The 25,289-nt window shown below is 36.7% G+C and overlaps 1 protein-coding gene across 4 annotated transcripts in view; it reads left to right on the plus strand.

The window, feature by feature from the left end:
• Positions 1–17,896, plus strand: part of zgc:103755 (uncharacterized protein LOC449988 homolog) — a 55,778-nt gene extending 37,882 nt beyond the window's left edge. The window contains exons 10-15 of one of the 4 annotated variants that reach the window (XM_051869309.1): positions 2,148–2,330; positions 5,200–5,337; positions 8,515–8,638; positions 14,215–14,282; positions 14,425–14,500; positions 15,990–17,896. In XM_051869309.1, coding sequence (XP_051725269.1) covers positions 2,148–2,330; positions 5,200–5,337; positions 8,515–8,638; positions 14,215–14,282; positions 14,425–14,500; positions 15,990–16,383 — 983 coding nt within the window. In that variant the 3' untranslated portion in view covers positions 16,384–17,896. The remainder of the gene's footprint in view (positions 1–2,147; positions 2,331–5,199; positions 5,338–8,514; positions 8,639–14,214; positions 14,283–14,424; positions 14,501–15,989) is intronic. The other 3 variants (XM_051869310.1, XM_051869311.1, XM_051869312.1) reach the window with 3 other exon arrangements.
• The last annotated feature ends 7,393 nt before the right edge of the window (positions 17,897–25,289 follow it).

The following is a 25,289-nucleotide window of genomic DNA, read 5'->3' on the forward strand; positions in this document are numbered from 1 at the left end:
ATGGGCACTTTTCCATGGTTCCACAAGATTAACATTTGGCTGGAACTCAGACAGGCTTCAAAGACTACATTTAAAGGACTGGAATGCTAAAATAATTAAATAAAGTGACTTTGATAAATGTTCTGGTATATTATTGGTCATTTTTTTGTTTTATTAGTATTTACTGTAAGTGCAACAAATATAAAAAAAAAACCTCTTACCCTACAGTATGTATTAAACTTTGGCATGAATCTGGTCCTGCACCATTTGAGCTGTGGACATGGATTTATTACTCAAATCAGATCATGCTGCTTGTTAAGGAAGCCAATCAGGCTCATGATTTTCTGCTGGCAGATGATAAAATAGAAGACAAAATCCCCTGGAAAAGGGATTCAAGCCATATCTAGAGATATCATATCAGACATATCAGCAGCTACCTTTGAATAATAATTATTATTATATAAACACATCTGTAGACCAACAATGAGGTGATGATTTGCCAAAAATTCTGACTAAACATACTGTTATTATGCCCACTCTTCCTATATACAGAAATAGAAATACTATTTTCTGTTACTTTTCCAGGAGCATTAGAAGTTTTGTCATTCAGCCAAAAATAAATCATTTGAAATTCACCCAGTCAACTGGGAAGCATGTTGTTTAGCAGCATTCTCATAACATGTCACGTGACCTTTAGATGATGGCAGGCCTCAATTTCTGTGTCAGATACTTGCCTTTTCAGTTTTTATATTCATTTTTTTGTGGGAAAAAAAAATAAAAAAAATAGACTTTACTAACCTGTTTTATCATGCTAATTATTTAATCACTGCTTAATTATTTAATTGGTTTGACCATTTAAAATGGCATTTATAAAGCTTAGTTGGATTAAATCTTGCGCTAATTCATGTGATGCTTATCCTGCAATTATGAATTTGCAGTGTAATGAACTTTTAACATTTGTCTCATCAAGGGACATTCACATTGACTGCAATTTGCAGTGTCAAATGGCCCAAAAGTGAGTTACTTTCATTGAGAGCTTAAAATATTAGGTGACATATTAAGTGACAGCGACCGTTGGAAGTGCATTGTGGGTGTGTTAAAGTTTAACTTTATGTAAATAAGAAGTAACACTAGGTTGCGAATACCAGTAGGAGTGGGGCACACGTGATCTGCCTCGCGTGAGATACTGTTGTCTAGGCAAGAAGAAGGAGGTTAATGGTATCTGGGAGCAATTTTCTTGTTCTATATGATTCGATTCTGTGTGATGCGTGACAAAAAAGATGTGTGGAAAAACATCAGAAATTGTCTGCATGATATCATGAACATCAAACTCAAAATCAAACTCACTTTGAATGCATTTTACTGCAATTTCAGTGCACTTTTCTTTCCAGAATCAGTGGCAGCTTTAAGAAATGTTTAGTTCTGAGAGACTAGAGTATGCAACTGTATTGCTGCAAATTGATTGATAGGAAATCCCAATCGCAGGCACATCCTTCACTATGTGGTGCAACAATGGGTTAGTAATAAGCTTATAAAATGAGTATGGGTTAGAATCAAAATGCCTCTCTGAATTCTTGCTGTATGACTTCGAAACAAATTATCTTAAGGTGTGCCCAAATTTCCTTTGTTCTGCAAATTTTCACAGTCATTACAATGGGCATCCATTCGCTGCAGAGCTGTGCTTCATGCATCGCTACACTGTTTACAATAGACAGTGGACCTTGTTTGCCTGCAAAATTTCGCTAATGTGACCATACCTAAATGCATTTTCCTTTCCATTTATTTAATTATTTATTTATTTATTTTTAGCTGTTTGGAATTAACTGCTTTTTTTCTATATCTGTCCAAACAAAGTCCAAGCTTAACAAAACTTGGTATATGCAGGGTATTCTTAGGGTGCATGTCAAATTTTGTCAAATTCTGTTCATAGAGGCTGCTAATATCCACTAAAAATGTCATAAATTTACAACTTTTTGATCAGTGAAAGTCAAATCTGTCATGCATTTTCTTTTTTCTCAAAGCGTGAACCTGTAATCCATCTTCAAATGAGACAATTGTGCTAATCTTCATTTTTTTAAATCTGCTTTGATCCCATTGCGGCTTGCTTTGTTAAAGTTTCACTCTGTTCTTTCTCATCTCTGATCTGTCTGTCTTTTCTGTCTGCACAGGTCTTCTTTCACGCAGTTGTTCCACCTCCTCTTCTTCTTTGGACTCCAGACAAGCTGCCAGACGACCACCAAGACCCCTACCACGGCAACGACCGCCGCTGCGCCCATGGCAGGAGCGAACTCCTCCGAGCACCAGATCTACACCTCCCCCCTCCCGTTCCCTCACTGCCACCCCACACTCTGGTACGTTTTTGTTGCAAACTCTACTTTTGGCCATCTACAATAATTAGCCTTGAATATGTATTTGTAAATAGTAATATGCACCATCATTATCGCAAAATCAACCCTAATGTGTTCCAAACAGTCTTATATACCCATATATATATATATATATATATATATATATATATATATAACACACAATGTCTTCTCTTGCATCAACACAACACGCATTTCGTGAACACGCGTTTGAGATTAATATTTTATTAAATAAAGTGGTAAATTATGTTTTTGGTTTTTTTGCGCAAACAAACCACTCGCGTCACTTCATAAAATTGAGGTTAAACCACTGGAGTCACAAAGATTACTACATGTCTTCACCTTCCTGGGGCTTGAAAGTGGTTGCTGCGTAGGCTGTCAATGGATGGACAGAAAACTTTCGTATTTCATTAAAAACATGAAATACGTGAAATTGTGTTTATGGTTAACTAACCCTGTAACTGCCATGTAGAAGGTATTTAGCATAACAACGTTTAGAACTTTTCTAAGTATCTGTAACCTTTCTGCAACTTTTCTAATTAACCTTTCTAAGTATCTGATCACAAGACGCATGAAAATTACGATACATGTTAACGACTGATGCAAATTACCCTACTCTCTACTATGTTTTGAATGTATTATATGTGATGTTTTTAGATAGATATTATTAGGACTGCCCCCGACTAAAGATTTTTCTAGTTGACCAGTAGTCTTTCATTTAAGATTAGACGCCTAATCGCACTTTTAAATTAAATTACTTAAATATATACTGAGGAGAATACTAAACCATAATGAGCCTTTAATATAGGCATAATATATAGCGTATTCCACACTCAAGTGCATGCATAAAGCTTGCCGCAAAGCACTGGCAAAAGTAATGATTATGAATGTGTCGTAAAAAAAAAAATGAGAAAAAAAGAAATTTTAATTATTTATTAATGAACTAGTGTTTTCTGTGTGAGTGCCGGCTGCAAAGATGAAGTTGATGATGTTGCCTCGCCATCTTCGCAGTATTGTGAACATGCCTTAAGAGAGAAATGCACCTTTTATATGGATTATAAGTAGACATTTCAAGCTTTCTATAGATATATTTCTCATGTCTATGAGGCAAGTAGCCTATACGCTGAGTTTCAGTTCATTTTTGTGATGCGCTCCAGTTCACGGAGACCGAGATGGCAGAATGCTCATACTGTGTGTTTTCTTTATTTTACAAAGGCACAACGTTTTGTTGTTATTGTGAGTTTACACAAATAAAAGTAGACCCTTTACAGTTTCTAATGATGTATTACTCTTGTCACTGACAGAGTATTTTAAGTTGTTTTCGCTGTTATCAGGAAAAGATTCAAGCTGCCGCCTCCATGTATTGTAGTAAGCATGCTATACTTTAGCTTCCACTCTTGGATATGCACCTGATAATAGTGCACATTTATCTAGGTTAACGTCAGAGCGAGCGGCCAAGTATAGTTGCTACTACTTACATGTTTCAAATGATAAGCCATATGAAGAGTTTGGTTCCAAAATGCTATAACTCCATTTTGATTAATTTGAGTAAAAAGGTGTTTTCTTTACCAAGAAAGTGGCAAGATGAAAACCACTATTTTCTGTTTCAAACTTTCGCACAGCATATTTTGGTTATAAAAACATTAAAAATTAAAATCTACATTTTGGTTTTAAAAGGTTTATTATAAAAACGGATTATATTTTCCCTAAAAAGCAATAAATCCATGACACGTTTTTTTTTTTTTTTTTTTTCAAAATGCAATTAATCGATCAATATAAAAGTTATTTTTCATATTGAAAATACACAACAAAGTAAGTTGATTGGCATATATGACAGCCTCTGAACTTTGCCAATACTAGTCTTATATACACACATTTTACTAAAAATACATTCAACCGTCGCTCCCAAAATGAATTCAGCGAGTCATCTTGTTAATGTTATAAATGAATTATGTCTCCGTTTGTCATTACCGATTAAAGAGTATCTGGCGCCACCGCATGGTTGAAATAAACACATTTACCGAATACACTGGTATTAAAAACGGCTTTTAAAAACTGTCTATGATTCAGTTTCGGGGACAATGACAGAAGTTTGATGCTGTCGTGGAACAAGCAACAGCTTGACTGAGTGCCTTATCTTCTTAATCTCCTCACGTGAATGATTACATTTCGATGACTTGCGTTTCTCCCCCACCGCAGAAACCACCACAGGTTCATCAATGCCGTCAAGATGATTAATTTTTCTGTTTTTGTTGATCACAAAGTACAAAATAGATAAGGAAAACTAGGATGCCGGGTGTATTCAGAGCGCCGCCATTACTGTTTACAGTGTGTGGAATGGTGCGCTGTGATTGGTTGAGCGGATATATCGCATTCTGCAGAGAAAGGAGACTGGCGTTTGTCGCGTTTTGGAAAGAAAGGGAGAAAACATGACTGAATAACATGACGGAGATCGCATTTTGCGCAAAATTAATAAATGACTTTTCAATACCGACCAGATACAATACTAATCGTGGCGGAAATTCAATTCTTTTAAAAATGCCGTTTATCGTGTTTTGGAACTTCATATATTTCCTGCCTGATACTGTAATTACCACATGGACCCTCCGTTAAGCACTCCTTCACGAACTGCTGGACTTTTTTTTTCTGCAACTAACCGACTAATAAAATTTTGGTTGACTAATTTTCTTCTAGTTGACTAAAGTTTAGTTGACTATTATATATATTATGCCACTAATAGTTGACTAACGTTTAGTCGACTATTAGTGGCAGCCCTAGATATTATTAGTGCATTTAGAGTAAGGGATTATGAGATGTTTTGAAATACGTATTAAGATATTTTTTTCCCCATCAGGAATTGCTCGCAGCAGGACCCCTTCAGCCAGTAGCACAGCATATGAGAGCACAGAGGTGCATTTAGGGGAGCGTGTATTGGTGGTGGGACAAAGGACAGGGATTGTCCGGTTTTACGGGATGACCAGTTTTGCTCCAGGTATGACACTATTGCCTTTCTAACAACCTCCCGCAGTGTGCAATAACTCAGGAAAGTGCACTATGGGTTGGGGTTAATTACACATTTATAGATATTCAATGGGTACTTCTTTGCCAGTGTACTTGGATCTTTCTCTTTTATATAACCTCTGTATGAATTAAATCCATATTTCAGTAGCAGCATAAATGTTCCAAGATGTCTAATATCACACAATGGAGAGAGAAACATTTTATAAATGAATAAAAGGCCAGCCACTCAAATTCCCTTAACACACACTTTACCTGTCATTCTGCTGAGACTTTATGTCTGCTAGGTCTTTAAGTTGAATGCAGCAGTTTTCAAATGTATACCGTATAAAAGTTATTCGCTTTATGGAACTGGTACGAAGGTGAGCTCAGCAGTTCTTCAGCACTGTGAAGTTAGTCACTGTATTTACTGCAGTACACTGGATGTTTTGCAGAATTTCAAGGACACTCATTATGTTCCAAAAATCTTTCAGCTATTTCCTTTTGGGGCTCGGATTATACAAATGAAAACTTGAGAGGTGTCAAACAAAAGTAATAATTAGATTGTAGCATTTTTAATGTAAGTAGTGTGTTAAAACTAATGTTCATGGTAACACTTTATTTTAGTGTCCCTGTTGCACATCTTACATGTTCTTACTATAGTAATAACAGTAAGTACTGCATAATTACAAGCAACTAACCCTAAACCAAACCCTAATCCTATCCCTAGCCCTATAGTAAGTACATGTTGTTAATTAATATTTCTTAGTGCATAATTACACAGTAACAAGTGTACCTTAAAATAAAGTGTGACCCTCTTTATTATTAAAGTCAGGAGTTTTCACAAGTATTCAGTCAGTATTCAGTGCTTTAAGGTCTGGATGGAGAAAAGATTCATGCAGATTGGTGAACTGAGAAGAAAACGTATTGGATATTGTCTGTGATTGTGAATGCTGACTCAGTTGTATGTTGAACAAATAAAATCAATATTCAGGTTCAGTGGTTCCTCAATGGTACATTATCACTTTACGAGCACTGTGGAAAATGAACAATTGAGACACATGAGTTTAATACTTGAACCAGGGAGAACAACTCAATACCATTCATTCTCTAAAGGACATATTTTCATCATCGATTTGTATTTTATTGACTAAGCCAATGTGCCATTGTGCACATGAGCTGGTAGTATCACTGTATTGGCTTGTGTTCTGGCTGTGTTTTATAACAAATCTTCAAATATATATGTATTTTGATATAATGTGGTTTAATATTTGTGTCTGAATGCTGCTCGTTCATGGTTTGGAAAAAAAAGAGTAGCTAAACTATTGCCATAAAAAGCCTAAAAACACTCGCTCTAGTCTGCTAATTAATGACCACTGAGTGCTGTTGAACTCAGATCTGAGTTTTGTGTGGAGAGCACTTTCATGTAGCAGGCAGCACAGTAATTTCATCAAAATCAATTGGAAAAGCTAAAAACGGATTTGGAGTGAAATCTGGGATAGCCTACAACAGCACATATTATATTGGCTAATGTTCAATTATATGCACAGAAGGGACAGCATATAAAAAAATACATTATGCATTCCTCGTTAGAATTATTGGCACCCTTGGTAAATAAAAAAGCCTGTGAATATAAATCTGCGTTAATCCTTTTCATTATTTTATTTATTTTTTTATTTTTTTTCTCCAATACACATTGGCCACAATTAATGGCACCCTTTTATTCAATACTTTTTGCAACCTCCTTTTGCCAAGATAACAGCTCTGAGTCTTCTGTAATTTCTGATGAGGTTGGAGAACACCTGACAAGAGATCAGAGACCATTCCTTCCTACAGAATCTGTCCGGGTCCTTCAAATTCCCAGGTTCAGCCATTTTTGTGTTGATTTTGATGTTTGTTTTGGATCATTGTGCAGATGGAAAATCCAACCATGGCCCATGACAAGATTTCTAGCAGAGGCGTTTTTTTTTTTTTTTTTTTTTTTTTTTATCTGTTGGTATTTGATAGAATACATGATGCCATGTATCTAAACAAGATGTCGAGGACCTCCGGCAGAAAAATAGGCCCACAATTTCAAAGATCCAGCATGGGGAGGGCATGGGGTGTTTTTTTTTGTTTTTTTTTTTATCCCTGTTTGCACCAAAGCCATCTGGTGGGTTTGCTCCCAAAAAGCACTTTTATATGAAGATACATACATATATACACACACACACACACACACACACACACACATATATATATATATATATATATATATGTGTATATATATATATATATATATAATATGAAGATACAAGTTGTCTGCCTGACAGTGACATTATCCAACAGAACAGAAAATGTATGCATGTTTTTGTGGGGATCATATTTGAATTTTTCTGACAGACAAGGAGGCTATGAAAAAACTTGTAGTGCCCAGCTTTAAACAGAAAACTAATATCTTATTACCATATTATATTATCACAAATAAATTATATTTCAGACAGAATGAGAGCTATCGTTGCGTAAGCACTTCCGACCCCTACTAAGTGTGACCATCATTACACTTATATAATGAAACACATGTAGCATGAAGCTTGACAACGTTTTCAACACATGCCAGGGGTCGATATCCCCTTATAAAGGCTTTGGACTTGTTGAATGACGTCTAGCCTCCTGAACACTGGATTTGCTAATTTGCTCTAAGCAAGCAGCTGTCTTAAAGTTTGCTGCTGGAAAAGAACTTAAGTGCCCTCATTTCAACCAGACAGTAATGACTTTATATTCATGTTTTTTTTTTTTTTTTTTTTTTTTTTTTTTAGAAAAATAACTTGGATCTTATCGGTGCCATTTTATTGTTGGAGTACCCTAAGGTGAAATCCATCTTCCTCTCAATGCGCCCTTTTCATCTGCTATTCATACATTCATAGAATAACGCTCACCCTGGGCTTTGTGCTTTGTTTACTAAAAAGCAACTGTTTGTTTGTCCTTCCATTACAAGGCATTACAAAGCTTTTGGAAGGAATAACTGGATTTACTCAAATCGCAGGATTTGGTATTCGTTTGTTTAGGCTCGAGTTGTACTGAGAGATGACAGATTGGAGATTGTTTACCAAGCTCAGGTCGGCGAGAGAATCGCTACATTTCTCAAAATGTGTGTATTTATACACAGTGTGTGTGTTTGTGTCCCTGACAGGATTTTGGTTGGGGATTGAGTTGGACAAGCCGAGCGGAAAGAATGACGGATCAGTTGGAGGAGTACGATACTTCAGCTGTCCTCCTAAACACGGAGTCTTCGCCCCACCCTCACGAGTTCAGAGGCAAGTGTACCGTGGAGAATTTGCAGCCATAACCGCATCTTAACTGATTCTTATTTCTGGTGTCTTGCTGACTTTTAGCATGATTATTTCTAGCCGACTGTGTCTTTGATTGTTGGATAGAGATTTCGACCTTTCTGTACAGAAGCATTAATAAGATTGTGCATCGACATTTGTAAGTCATTTCTGCATGAGGAACGTAACAGCCACCACAAAAAATTAACTGCCCTGCCCTTGTCCTCAAAAGACATTTAACAGCAACGCTGGTATCACAGATAAAATTTCTGGATATTGTTGGCACACTTTTTAGCAATTAGACATCTGGCAGACAATAACATTTATGAAAAATTCAATACTATTTGAAGGATGGGTCAGAACGTGGGCTCTTTTCACATAGGGCATTTAGGAATCACCTAGCAACCACCCACAACACCCTAGCAACCACATAACATGCTAAGAACCGCTCACAATACTTTAGCAACCGCATATAAATGCCCTGGCAGCCACCCAACCTAGCATTGGGGTGGCAGGTTTTACATGCAAAAACAAGTCACGTTTCTTTATAAAAATGTAGTTTATATTTGACTTTTGCTTCTTTAATTTGACAAGTAGATATTGGGAAAGGAATTACTTCCTTTCTACTTTCTTTTGATTAAAATCCAGCCACTTTTTCTTTGTATTCGATTTACTTTTCTTTTGTCAGTCTTCTATTACGACTCTAATCCTTCCCATCGACAGCGGTCTGCCCTCCATTTGTCCTTCTGTACCTTTTACGGCTTTCATTCCCCTGCTGGTTATTCAACAAATGATCAATGTTCGTATCTTCTCCATCTGTCATGAATCATATATTCTTAATTCAGAACCATTCACCTATGCCATATTCCTCTCTTTCTTTCTCATTGTATTTCTGTAAAGAAGCTGACTGATAAGCACATTGTTCTAGAAGCTTTCTTTCGTCCTGTCTTTTTAATTAACCCTCGGGGCAGCCACAGACACGCAGGCAGAGAGATACCAACCGCTTCCTTTCATTTTGTCAGAGGCTCTTTAAGTCAAATTGAAATAGCCACTATTTATTTCTTGATGCATTTTCCTCATCTTAAAAAGATTCTCCACCCAAAAATGAAAAATCTCTCATCATATCACCATCATGCCATCCCGGATGACTTTTTCTTCCTTCTGTGGAACACAAAGAAAGACACTCACAAAGAAAAAAACACACACATTTTATCTCTGTGAGTCCATATAATGCAAGTGGATGGAACCCTCAAAGTTGACTCTTCAAAAACCATGCAAAATGAACACGATAGTAACCCAAATGACCCCATCACTGTCTTTTGAAGCGAAACAACAGGTGTGTGAGAAAAATACTAATATTTGAAACTTTTTAAACTATAAACCATCATTTCTGGCCGACTTATCATGCTCGCATTCATGAGTTGACTAAAACGTCATGTGATGTAAGCGTGCGCAAGCTTCACAACATGCTTACATAGTGCTTCACATCGTTCACATGTACATGTATATGACTGTTGGCCGGAAGCGATGGTTTATAATATAACTGTATTTTCGTTAAGCTTCCTTGAGGAAACATCATATGCATATCGTTAAAGACGGCATCGATGATTGGTCGGGAAGCAACGTGTAGTTTGACACGTTACTTTCTATGACACGACAGGAATTTAGGAGTCAAAATCGCATAATCTGACCGTGACTATTGTAACAGACAAAAATATCATGTGGTCTGAACCCGATAACATAATTGTCAATTTTCACACCAAAAATGATAACATAAAGATAACAATAACTATAAACATCCACACCCACGCACAATAATAAACGTTCTGTTTATTATTAGCACATGCTTTAATTATTTCATCTGCGACTTTAAATGATTGAGCTCTTTAAATTTTGGTAGATTCTGATTGGCTGTCAATGGAAAAAGATGGAAAATCAGATGGAAAAAAATAATTCTCAAAGTGATTTCAACAATATCGCTCCTCTGTATTATCATCGTAAAAGTCGTAGTGTGATATTTATTTATTTATTTATTTATTTATTTATTTATTTATTTATTTATTTTTTATTCTAAAAGAATTAGAATGATTGATTGAAAACTTTATCATTATATAGTTATTGTCCTTGATGTGAACAGGCCTTTAAAATGCATGAATTGTGCATGTTATTCCAAAGTAAAAACTTTTCCTTTTTGGCTCACATCATCTTGTCAATGGAGCACAGAATATAATGTCACCTTTATTTATATAGTCAAGTCCCCTTTATTTATATAGCACTTTTTACAATGCAGATTGTGTCAAAGCAGCTTTACAGTGATAACTGTAATAATTTTTGGCTGCACAGCCAAAGAAAATGGTCCCATTGTCCAGCTTAAGTAAAAGTTAATGTTAACCTGTAGCCAAGTAGTTAGTAGTTATTGTAACGTTATTGTAGTTTTAGGCTACTATTGTAGTCAATGCAGCGTTTCTAATGTTGTGTCAGTGTTAATGTTGGTTAACAAAGATTACAGGAATAATAGCAAATTTACATTTCAAAAGAACCATAACTATTCAGATACGCTGAGATGATGTTCTGATAGTCTTAATAAACACTTTATTTATAGTAATTTACTATAGTCCAGGGGTGTTAAACTCATTTTAGGTTGAGGGCCGAATGGGAAAAAATGTAACCATGTGCTGGATTTTTTTTTTTTTTTTTTTTTTAAACCTTAGTGAGCTGACAGTTACATACCGGTTGCCAATTTTTTTTCTTTTATTTATTTTTAGGGCCCAAGCCACTAAGGCGCAGGGCCCTATTGTTTTTCTAAGGATTATTATTATTATTTTTTATTTATTTATTTTTTCGGGGCTTTTTGGGTCATCCGGGGCTTTTTGGGGGCCTTAACATGCTCAAAAACTCTTGAGAATTGGCACACACATTGGAATCTGCGGCCATTAGGATGCTGCAGAGGATGGTACCCGGGCGTGGCAGGGGGGCTCGACAGCGCCCCCTTGAACAAAGTCTGAAAACTTGGTCCATATATCAAACACGCTTGCATGTATTAGTATGAAACTCAGTACACGTATAGACCTCATCGGGCCTAACAACTTTTGTGCTCTAAGTTATACGCCACCCCAACAGGAAGTCGACTATTACAGGTTTTTTGAAAAATGCATGCTCTGGAATTTGATATACTCCTCCTAGGCGATTAATAAACTCGGTCAGCATGAAGTCAAGACATTGAGGATGTAAAATTGCCAGCGGATTTTTGATATCTCGAACGCTTTGGCCGTGGCAAGGCAATTAATTTATGGCGAGAAAAGGGAAACAGAAAGAGTTAAAACTTCTGCATACATTAATTGATTTTGATGAAACTTCGGCTCTGTGTTCGTTGTACAAGGCTGATCACATGGATGTGACTATTGTGAGTCAAAATTATAGCGCCACCAACTGGCAGAAGGAAGTGTGTCACTTTCAACATACTTTGAGATCACCCTCTTATTTTTACCCGATTTGCTTCAAACTTCATCAGAATAATGTCAAAACATGGCAGATGTAGACCTTTGAAAAAAATCGTGATATCTCAAACACTGTTGCCTTGGCAACGCATCAAACTTTAATATTCGTTTTAGATTCTTTTGAGACTCTTAGCATGCTTCAAATTGCATGAAACTCGATGCACATCAGGATTGTTATCCAGTAGACATGGGCAAAGCCTTAGAAACAGGTGGGGAGGAGGGGCTTTATGGCGCAACCTTAAAGTGCAGTAAATGTGGAGTGAATTTGACATAGTCCTTTGATGTTTAACCGTTTTAAATGCCTATTATGGGTTGTTTGAAAAATGCATGCTCTGGAATTTGATATACTCCTCCTAGGCGATTAATCCGACCACCACCAAACTCGGTCAGCATGAAGTCAAGACATTGAGAATGTAAAATTACCAGCGGATTTTTGATATCTCGAACGGTTTGGCCGTGCCGAGGCAACGGATTTATGGCGAGAAAAGGGAAAAAGGAAGTGTGCTATAACTTAAGCATACATTGATTGATTTTTATGAAACTTCAGCTGTGTGTTCGTTGTAGGAGTTTGATCACATGGATGTGACTATTGTGAGTCACAAGTTATAGCGCCACCAACTGGCAGCAGGAAGTGTCACTTTCAAAATGCCTCTTTTTTTTTTTTTTTTTACCCGATTTGCTTCAAACTTTATCACAATAATGCCAAAACACGGCAGATGTAGACCTGTGAATGTATTTGTGATAGCTTAAATATTGTTGCCATGGCAACATGTCAAACTTTAATAATATTCTTTAGTGTTTTTGAGGCTCTTAACATGCTTCAATATGGGCACCAACTGCTGCAGTAAATGTGGTGTATTCAAATAACTTTGAAATAGTCCTTTTATGTTTAACCGTTTTAAATGCATATTGCCCGCCGTGCACAGTTGCCCTGAAGCCACCGGGGTGGCGGTGCCACCGGGCTTGGGCCCGCCATCGCTGCTTGCAGCTATATTTTTATTTAGTTGTTGTTCATTTGTTCTATAACAGGCCAAACTGGCCTTAAACAAAAAATATGTGTAGCCATTTGGTATACAGGCACCACTGCATTTTGAGCATGAGCAGTTGTTTTTTAATTAAATTAGATTCAGACGGACTGAATGAAAATGCAAATTCATTCTCTAACAGTAGGTGGTGCTTGTGGAACAGCAGCGATATAGCGTTTCCTTGGTTACCGTTGTACACAAAGCAGCGCTGCGCTTATAAAATAGGCTACTTATACGGAGATCGAAACTTTTCAATTCCCTTCTAAGTTACATTCATATAAAACCCAATTCAAGATTTATATTTTTCTTCCTATATTTCACAAACAGTGGGCTTAGCCTGGTGCAGTATTTGCTCTGCCGGCGCGTCTGTATTCTTCTCTTTGTGTCCGTAATCAGCATGTGGCTGTGTTAACGTCCTGTTTACAGACTTCGTAATATTTCCACACAAATGACAGTTTGGGAAATGATTGCAACGCAGTTTGTTTGCAAGTCCAGAATAGATATTGGCAAAAATAAAACTAATAACCATTCGAATTTCCTCTTCAGGAAAGGAGTATTCTTTAACAATTGACTGCAAACTCATATTTAAGTCTGGCTCTATTCTGGTATGGAACGACCACACTTCACAATCCAGTCATTTCCCGATAGACTATTCCAATCTAAAATGCATCAAATTATGGATGTAAAATGGGTTTTGAGTACCATTTCATGTTGACTTCAAAGATATTCATTTCAAAGAGTTTTTACCTGTCCACTGGAGAATCATTCCGCTTTTTTTCCCCACTGTCCTAACATGTCAAGGTTTGCGATTTTGTTTCTGCTACATATTTACATGTCAAATTGTTTGTGACAATTTTGACAAGCATTTGTCAAAATAAACCCATGTGACTGTCACTATTTTGAGGTGATAAATTTGTTGTTTGACAGCTTACAGAGTATACGCAAGGGTAAAATAATGTGTCTTGACAGTTTTCTGGCAGAGCATCAGTTGTAAAAGTGCAGTGGAAGAAGTAATACTGAACATTCACTTTGTTTTAACTAGCAGGATTCATGGCTCAGTGGACTGTCTGTCAGAGCTGTCCTCGTCTCGGATGAACTATTCCTTCACAGGTGAGCCATTCCGGTTGTCTGCTGTCTGATTCCCTCTCCTCTGTCAAATCTTTTAAGACTGAAGACAGTTTAGACATTCCTTTTTTCATCTAAAACTGTCGTTTTTCAAATATTTGGTCATTTTTCTGTTTGTTTTAATAAGGAATTCGACGCACTCTCAGCACTTCCTCAGCCATTGCCACGCAGAGAGAACCAAGTCGCAAAGGTCAAGCAAGCAGGTGGGAATGATGTATTGTTAATAGGAATACCTTTTTCAAGTTAAGAATTTTTCACCAGGAGTTGTGGCTTGGCGGTTAATGCATGTGTTCCGCATACATTGAAACTTGGTGCTCATGATGGAAATTTTGGATTTGAGTTATATCATATAATTTTCTGACCTCATTTTCATGATCGTTTTTTGTTTCTTGACAGCAACAGTCGGGTCTTATTAGACTAAAATCTAAAGAAGCCCAAATTGTCCTTTTGTTTCAAAACAAGTACTTTTTTGGTTAAAAAAAAAAAGAAGTTATGTATTAATTACTATTTATTAATTTAGAAAAAAATCAGAAATTAGTTTTTTTTTTTTTTTTTTTTTTTACTGAAACACTGAAATCAAAATTAAAGTTTTAATTTAGCCAAAAACTGAAACTAAAGTTTATTTAATAATCAATTAATTAATAAAAAATATTTAATTAATCCACACTCAAATACAAGTTGTATATAAACATTTCAATTGTACATAAGGCAGTTTTATGTCAACTTTTTAATGATGTATTACTGTCTTTACTACAATTTGTTGTTGAAACAAACATTTAAACAGTGACTATAACTTGTTTTCATGACATATTTATTCACACATAAATAATGAAGACAACATGATAAGTAAAAATAGAATGAATATGTAATACAGTCCATATATTTAGCTAAATTAGTTATTTTTTTTATTTTTATTTTTTTTTAAGCTGACTAATAAGCTATGGATTTTGAAAGGCTTTCCTGAGGTAAATGTGACGTTACAAGACATTGTTCACAAGCTGTTTTATTGACATCTTTCTGCGGTTGAAACACTGATTGTGTGATTACGTGAGACATGGTACATTTCAGTAAGTTATACTATATCTGTCAACATACCTTCTGATGTTCATTCATGTTTATTTTGTGCTGTAACTAGTAGAAAAGCGGAAGAGGTGTTCGGTTCACATGCGCTCCACGCTACAGGCCTGAACTGTGGTGGCTACAGCGATCTGTCACAAAACATTAAAGAGCATCAAAGCCACATTTATAGTTTGAATTTCATTATAAAACTGACAGAATTTGAAAGCTCAAACAAAGCTCAAGTTCCAAAAGATGGAATTGGATGGTATGCTCGATACAAATAATGTTTAATGAAGTTTTGTTCATGCGTCAGCTGAAAACAACATAGACTAAAAGATCTCGGTTAATTACAATGAAGATTTAGCCCTAGCCCTATCGTCCACATAGCGGACATGTTTACTTGTTGTAGCTTTTCAATGTTGTGTGCATGAAATAGAGACTGACACAGTCAAAACGCGCCATCAGAGAAGCGTTAATTAAATGTCACTGTTGCAGTCAATGATTTCGGCCCTCCAAAAGTGTTTTTCGACCGAAAATTAATTTTCAGCTGAATGTTTTCGTTTGCCGAGATTTCAATGTAGCATTAATTAGTCCAGTGTATCCCATTCTCAAATGCTCTTTGTCGTCTCCCAGGAACCGTTCCAGTAATTTGCGGCGACGTTGGAGCACAGTCAGCTCTGGCTGGGGTACATCAAGGGCAAACAGCAGCGCTGGCCCAGGGCCTAACCAAGTGGGTGGCACCACCAGTTCCTCTGGCTCAGATGGCACTGTCAAACTCCACCTGGGCATGCAGGTCTTGCTAATTAGTGCCAATGAGATGGGCACCATCCGCTACATTGGCACAGCTGACTTTGCCCCTGGCCTCTGGCTCGGACTCGAGCTGCGAAGCCCGAAAGGAAAAAACGATGGTTCTGTGGGCATCAGGCGCTACTTCAGCTGCCGACCTGGCCATGGGGTTCTGGTGCGACCCAGCAGGGTCACGTACCGTGGTATCAACGGAGCCAAGCTGGTGGATGAAAGCAGCTGAGGCCGCCACACACTGAAACATGGGCTTCTCATCTCTCCACCCATCTGGCTTTCGGTTCATTTTGTTTCAATGGATTTGTTTTGACATTTCAGCCAACCTGAGAGACATTTTCTTCCACTGCACTAAGACTCAGAAGTTTACTGCTGATAAACTGTTTACTCCATTTTGTGAACCAACTAAATATTATGTTTGGTAGGAAATATTACATTTTAATTCTTCAGAGGTTTTAATTTTACCTGGAGGTTTGAAGTCAGATGCGTCTGATAAAGTAAACAGTAGCAATATTGGAGCACTTTAATAAAAGTCTGTGGGCTTGAATAGCAGGATTTAAGAAGTTCAGACAATTTAATAACTTCAGTAACTGTGAATATATCAGCTTTTTAAAGCCCCTCAAAAGTTATCTCAGAATGAAGCATAGCTTAGTGTGTCGACTCTTGTCAGCAGGTGCGAGTCCCTTCAGAACATGGCACTTACACGTTCAGAAACTCGTAATCTTTCATCTTGATGCAAGAGCAGTTACGATGAAATAATAAGCACTTTAATTTGATCATAATCCAAGATCTAATCAGCTCAGAGAATCAAAACTTGATTGCACTTGATTGTTCCACAGATGATACAGCAGTTGTTGCAGTTGACAGACTTCATCAGGTTTTTGTTTTGCCTGTAATAAAGAGGTACTCTTGACTGAGAGATCCCTAATTGAAACTTGAGTCAGTTTTATAAAGTCAGTGAACGATGATAAACAGACCAAACAATTAAGACTAAATCAAGCCACCGCTAGTAGTTTAAACCCATATCAGAAGCATTGTTGTGGATATGTTTTTGTTTCAGATGTTTTAAGGTCTGTAATAGCAAATCAAACAATTGTTTTGACGAACCATAATGAAGCAATTAGTATTTTTCATACTTTGAAGAGCATTCATGTTAGAAGTTAGTTATATTAGATAATAAAATGCTTAATGAGAACAGACTGACATAATTTTTTTTTTTTCAAAGGCAATTGTTCCGATTTTATTTAATTGGTTTCAATTATTGATTCGCTTATATTTTCCATTCCATAAATTTTTAATTTCTTTCCAAATTCTTAATTATATAATGTCTAGGATGAGTTTACAGTCAATATAAATGCAAGAATTACAGATGAATGATTCCTCAAGAATCATATCATTTTGCACTAATGAGGAAATTAATGAAAAGACACTGTTTATGATATCGGAAAATCCCGAAAAGTTATACATGAGGGTGAAAAATGTCAACAAGAAAAGTCAAAAAAAAAATAAGGGTTATAAAATTTCCAATGGAAGTTGGGAAACTAATTGCACATTTCAGCCTGTATCCACAGGAGTGTTTTGTACTGTATGTACATTATCTGCTTAGCTGTGTGTTGGGTGTATATTTTGTGTGAATTCAAATGTAGTATTTTAGCAGTAAATCTGAATTACTAAATGTAATGCACAAAGAATGTTTGTCAAATTTGTCAGCTGATAACAATAAAAAGTTCTAATATTTTAAAGACTGTCTTTTTTACTTCACCCTCACCCACTTAACAGTATGTCCAGATTCCATTCATACTATACACATTCATACATATTATTTAGAATGTACATTTTACAATAGCAAGTTCATCCTCATTAAATATAAAACATACTCAGTATGCAATTTTGGATGCAACAAATGTGAGTTTTAGTAGATATGTAGTCAGTTCCCATGAAGTTCATCACATTAACTCTTCTGATCCAAGTTGGAAATGTTCTAAAACATAAAAAAAAAAAATGAAAATGATCAAGTAGAGAAAAAATAAAAACTGGTAGGATTCAGAACCATTGAGTTGACAAACAGTTCAGCAAGATTATTGCAAAATTTGGATTTTTCTTTTTAATGGTAATCAGATGGTGTTTATTCTCAGTATCTGATAACTGAGCACTGGTTTATTTACATGTATTTATTTAGTTATTGAATTAATAATATTTTCAATGAATAAACCAAACCCAAAAGCTATTTGGATTTGAGCTGAGAAAAATTAACCCACCGGTACAAACAGTTTGTTGGCTACATACTGAACTCGTGAGTCAGCGTCTTCTATATATAATTTGTTTATTAAAGATCCTTTTTGTGCACTTAACCCAAGTTATAAGTTTTGAAAATTAATTTTGTTCAAATTCTTATAGCCACTTAACGGCCACTTTATCAAGAAAAAGGTCACCTCTCCCCCTTTTTCTCTTTGGTCTAATTCACATCTTATTTAAGTCAAGAATCATCTATTAAATCAGCATGATGTTATGTTTAAAGCTACAAACTGTTTACATTGAAAGTGAAACTGCATGACATGATAATCACACCACATCAGAAAACACGAACAGCATTATTCTGGACCTATGAGATTTTACAATTGGCAGGACTACCCACTGTGACAATGCAGAAATTAAACTAAACTTTCAACATAAAATCTAATTGCTTGTCATGGTTGATTTGGACAATGTTAGGAATTGGTCAGGAAAAAACCACATTGCGACCATGGACAGCCATCTGCTCCTTGTTTACTCGATACCATAAATTCAGAGGAAAGCTCAGTGCGTTGGACTGCCATTGGACTCATATTTATGGAAACAGCTTGTGATGATTTGTGACATGCTGAATTAGTATCCATTTAAAAATGGGTGGACCATGGCCATGAAAGGACTCGTGTGGTCAGCATGAAAGCTTTGCTATGCCATGACAATCACACTCGCTCAAATGTTTTTAATGGGCCTAATTTATGAGAGGAACACATTCCCGAGACATTAGGCGTGATAGATCAATAGATTCCTGCTGTTTATGCCAGATTCTGATCCTGCCATCTGCATGTCAAAGCAAAAATTAAGATTCATTAGACTATTTGTCAATGTTCAGTACGGTGGTTCTGTCCTCTGTGACCTTGATTTATAGGAGAGAACTCTATCACCATGTCCTGCTGCCCATCAGTGTTGAAGGTTTGACATGCTGCACAGTCAGAGATGACCTTCACCTTTTGTGGTCTTTCTACTGTATATCAGACTGAACAGATCAGGTCATTCTCATCCCAGGCAAATGTTATAGCTCAACAAAAATGCCACTCAATGGATTTTTTCTTTTTTCTTTTTGTAATCAATCTCTCTATTTTTTCCTCTTTTGAAGTCATGGAAATGCTGTTTAAATTAACACTATTAAAAATAATTTATTAGCAACAACAACAGTTTCACATCGACACGTCCCTTCAACTCAGCACTCCTTTAGTCTAGAATACTTTTTCCCCACTTGTAAATACGACTTTGCTTAGTCATTCATGTGCTCGAAACTAGTAGGCTAAATACCATATTTACTGTACGACTTGAAGGCCATATCAGTCTCAAGCACACAAACAGAATAGATCTTGTGTATAATCAGCTAACACTGATCCCATTCCAGTCCTGATCCAATTCCTACTTTCAAAGTCCTGCCTTACAGAGTAAAAGGCATTTTAATTGTTATAAAAAATAATTCTCATTAAGTGCTAAAACTCTTCAATAGTCTTGTGTTGACCAATTAATGTTTGACAATATGTTTTTGAAGTTGCAATCTTGATTAAAAAATCTGTTTAGTAATGAATATGCTTAGAAAGTACCAACTGTTAAAAGCAATCAGATTTAGCTTTTACATAATATTTTCCATCAAGTAAATTGAGCTACACTTATCTTTTCTTCTGTAGTGGCCTTCAAAACCCCATTTTTACACAATAGTGCAGAAAAGTCTCAACTTCAACAGGGTTGTTTTATAGGGCTTCATTTATAAAATGTTGCATACAAAGCCCTACATTTGATCTTACGATCATTCTTTCATGCGTATGTGTGATTTAGAGAATGAACGCATGTAGAAAAAAATGTGTAGGCCTACATCTCTCTTTCAGATGAGAAATTTATAAATCGCAAATGATCTTGAAATTGTGTGGAGCTGAGTGGTTTCAGATCTTTGCCTTGTAAACGCTGCCTAATTAATGTCATTAACATATAAAAGACCACCAATCAACGTCCAAATCCTTTACTTGAGAATGGAGGGAGGCAAGAATTGCTTAGCAAATTGCTTAGATTTCCAAATGTCAACATAATCATGTCCTTTTTTCCCCTCATTTTTTCCCTAAATTTTTCTAAATTCCATAGAACTCCTAGAATACACAAGTACCTTGCTTGCCTTGCCTTGCCTTGCGTGTCTGATTTAAGAAAATAGTCCCAAAGAAATTATATATCTTCACATACATACAAACTTGCATTACTGTTACGTCCCCCTTTTTGGTCTAGGGGCGGCAGGGAAGTAACATTAAAAAGAAAGAAAACATATCCCTGCAATTAACAAGGCAAAACCGAAAGAGAGTTGGTTCTGTCTGCAATCACTCACCACACACAAAGGAAAACTCTTCAAAGTTTTATTTACAAAATAAAGTTTCTTTACAACAATTAAGAATAAGGATAATAACAATAATGATAACAAAAAGAAATTATAAGATGGTTCAAGCTTCAGGAGGGGGTAAAGCCAAAATAACAAAAGATAAGCTACCTGGAAGTAAGGGAATCTAATTAACCTATCAAATGAAAAGTCAAATAAACAACAGATCTCTTCCCTGACTACCTTACTATCCCAAAAACAGGAGAAAAGCAAGTGTTAGCAAAAACAAAAGTGGCATCCATCTCTCTACTGCATTGACAGGCAACAATAATGGGGCTATAATACACAATTTTGGCCCATTTTCAACCACTTTTTTGATGGGATAGGGTCTATGGGTGGGTACATGTATGTTTTTTTTGTTTGTTTGTTTTTTTTTCAGATCTTTTGATCTAATAGACAAAATAAGCTCATGTAATTTACATATGAACATGCTCAGAGAAATTATAGAAAAACATTAAGGGCAGCCGCTGTCGTTTCTTTTCTTACAGCCTCAAGACCAGGTCAAACGCTGTGAGTGCATGTTAGAAATCAGTATTGATGATAGACCAATGTGCTTGGTATGTTTTTTTGTCTTCAAACCATATTTGGTTCTTCAGCTGATAAAGTTTAAATCCCGACTGGCTAGCACTCTTCCCATAATATTTACGCATTAGGTCAGTAAGTGGAGAGTAGGTGGTCTTTTGTGGCTTTTCAAACAACGCGTTTTTGACTACTTCTGGAAGTGGTCAAAAGTGTACAAGCTCAAAATGTTTTACACCCTGTTTACACATGTATTTAGCATTGTCCACTTGTGATCTGATCGAACAAAATGAATCTTAATACCAGGTGTAAACTGGGCCATGCTGTAGAGATTAGCTCCAACCTTTCCCAACACACTTACCTGGAAGTTTGTGTAATTAGAATTGGAGCTAAATTCTGCAGGATAGTGGCACTCCAGAAACAGGATTGGACATCTCTGTATTAAGGTAGACATAAATGCATGGTTGAAAGTTCAACGTTTCAGAATCTATGTGTTCAGCGCAATGCCTAGGTTAATCTGGAAGTGGTTTGGAAAGTGAATAATCCATCCATCCATTCTCCAAAGAAGTTGCAGGGATGCTGGAGCCTATCCCAGTGAAGGCAAGAAAACACCCAGGACAGATGGCCAGTCCATCACAAGGCTAACACACACAGTCACACCTACTGACAATTTAGAGCTTCACCTACGCTGCATGTCTTTGGATTGTGGGGAAAACCAGAACACTCAGAGGAAACCCACACCAAATCTCTCTGAGAGTTCTGAAAAAAAGCAAAAAAGTTGAAAGTTCAAAATTCTGAAAGAGAGAAATTTTGGGGAGTTTGGAAAAAGTATCAACTATCACAACAAGCTTATGCCCCCTACAAGCATGCCTTTCCAAGGCTACTTATTCTGTATGTTCCAGATTGTCAGGACCTTCTGCACTGACTTCAGAACCTTCAATTTCAAGGCTCCATCATCTTTGCATTCTAGATTGTCAGGACCTTCTGTACTGACTTCAGAATCTTCACTTCCAAGGTACAGTGCACAGCATAAATGAGTACACCCCCTCTGAAACTTCTGAAAGTCAGCAATTACTCAATTACTTAGAAGACATGTTAGGGTTCTTTAGAGATAAAATGTTCCAGCAAGTCTGCTTAATCAATTACCAAAGAAGCATGTCAAAATTATTCAGGAAAATAAGATTTTCTTGTCAAGGTGATAAAATGTTGTGTAGCAAAAATGAGTACACCCTCCTAAAAGGTACTAAATAAAACTAAATAAAATTTTACTTGTGTAAGTTTAAGGCAATGTTTGATCAACAGGTAAGTATGTTGAACCAAAACATTTAAAGAGAAGTAATTTCTTGACAATTAAAAGTGTAATATAGCCCACTGAATCATTCTCAGACTTAATGCTGACAACAATGAAACCACTAGGGAGAGAACTGTCAGGAGACTTATTTCTTAGCACAAAAGAGGACAGTGGTACAAGAGGATTACCAAATCATTGTTTTAAGTGTGAAAATATAGCAAAAGTAACACAGAAATTCAAAAACAATGGACTTGTGACAAGACCCCTGAAATAATCAGGCCTTCATTTTAAGCTTTCATTTAGTGATGAGGGATTTTTTTTGCTAGACAAAGAGCAGGAGAAATACCAAGCGAGTGTCTCAGAGCCAGCAAAAGCTATGAAAAGAGTGACTGTTTATCTCACAGAGTAAGATGCAGCCTGCAGAAATGAAATGCATGGTTGTCTCACTGGAACTACCTACTGTAGCCAAAGCACAATAAAGTCAGCCATTTCAAAAGCCCATATTTACAAAATATAGATTCTGGGAATCAATACTCTGGTCTCACGAGACCAAATCAATCATTTTGGATCTAACAGCATCCAAAATGTTATGGTATTGCTAGAGGAGGAGTACAGTGAGAAGTGCCTGTTTCCCACAGTAAAGTTCAGTGGTAGTAAAGCTCTTATATAGGGATGTATGAGTGCTGAAGGTGTGAGTAAGTTGTGCTTTATCAATGCTGTCATGAATTCCCACATCACTTTGCAATTTAATACACAAACTTGAAACAGAAGATGTTACCCTTTCCTCATTCCCTGCATTGTTGGGCATTTTTTCAACATTCTCTCAAGGTGAAAAACCTCCTGTGGACATGTATTGTACTCAATCTTAACAGTCTTGAGCACCTGTGGGGGATTCTGTAGAGACGAATTGAACAACACTCCCCATTAAAGATCAAGACATTTAAGGAGCTCATCATCCAGGAGCTAAACAGGACTGATGTGACAATTTGTCATGAACTTGTACACTCCGTGCCAAGAAGGGTCAGAGCAGTATATTCAAAATTATGGAGGGCATACTAAGTACTAGAATATTATACATTTGTTGAATTAAATCTATGGTGTACTCATTTCTGCAAACCTTCATTTAAACGAAATTGGCATTTTACTTATTTTATGGCTATTAATGACATATATTTCTCAGTTTTTATTATGTATATGTTTAATACATTTTAGTTTTGCCATCTTTCCATGAATTGTATTAGTGATCATAAAGAAAATACATCTTTTGTATTTGTTCAGAGGGGGTGTACTCATTTATGCTGTGCACTGTACCTTCATCTAGGTGTTCAACATTTCAAGAACCTCAGTCCTCAGTGCTCTAGGAATTCAGCATTCCCCAGCACTTCACGTTCAAGGCTGTTGAAACAGAAACCAACTTCTTTCTCCAACTGCAACCTAGCCCACCACAACCAGTGGAAGATGTCATCAAATTAGACTCACCATGAGGAGCATAACAATCATGTAAAACAAACAATTGAAACTTTGTTAGGCTGGAGGCTGACTGTCGGAGGACAGCTATTTCAGGTGTCTCCAGAGATGTTTAGTTTGCTTCAAGTCTGGGCCAATCATAGACATTCACAGAGTTCTCCCTAAGCCAATCTTGCATTGTCTTGGCTGTGATTAGGGTCATTGTTCTGTTAGAAGGTTAACATTTGGCCCATTCCGAGGTTTTCATTAAGGATATATCTGTATTTGGTAGCACTTTATTGTACAGTCCTGTTTCGCGTAGACATAGATATGTACTTATAATGACACTAACTGGGTAATAACTAGGTTAACCTACCCCTAAACCTAACCTTAACCCATGTTGTTACCTTACATTACTCAGTACTTTCATGGGTAAGTACATTGAAAGTGCACATATGCCCACGGTGAACATACGTCCCTGCCTCTGAAAAACCCCCACAGCATAATGTTTCCAACACTGTGCTTCTTGAGATTTTTGAGATTCATCAGATCACAGAATCTTGCTTCTCATAGTCTGAGGGTCCTTTGGGTAAACATTCCAAGGGGGCTTTCATGTGTCTTTACTGAGGAGAGGCTTCCATCTGGTCACTCTGCCATAAAACCCAGATCGGTGGAGTGACGCAGTGTTGTTTGTTTCTCCCATCTCCATATATGATCTCTGGAGATCAACCAGAGTGACCATCAGGTTCTTGGTCACCTCTCTCTTTAAGGCCATTCTTCTATTGCTCAGTTAACCAGGTGGTCAGCTCTAGGAAGTGTCTCTTGCTTGTAACCCCTCCAGGGACAGAGAATGTTCCATCTGCCACCCACTCCAATCAGGCTAAGAGAGGATCCACTTAATCATAGAGGCTACTTTGCTCTTAGGATCCTTTAATTTAGCATTTTTGTAGCCTTTCCTTCATAGATATTGTAGTCTTCCCTAAAACTCTACAGGCTGTTCCTTTGACGCCATGGCTTGGTTTTCACTCTATGTATTTTCTGCTGATAGACCTTATATAGACAGAGGTGTACCTCTGTTTGAAAGCCTGCCTAATTAATTATTACGTGAGACTATGATTTAGTCAAAACCATGTTTCAGCTTGTCAATGTTATGTTCTGTGATTATGTTATATGGTTATTCTTAATACACATTTTGTGTTTGGTAGCAAGGCCAGAC

This window comes from Ctenopharyngodon idella, chromosome 17 (assembly GCF_019924925.1).
Source record: "Ctenopharyngodon idella isolate HZGC_01 chromosome 17, HZGC01, whole genome shotgun sequence".
Classification (NCBI taxonomy): Eukaryota; Metazoa; Chordata; class Actinopteri; order Cypriniformes; family Xenocyprididae; genus Ctenopharyngodon; species Ctenopharyngodon idella.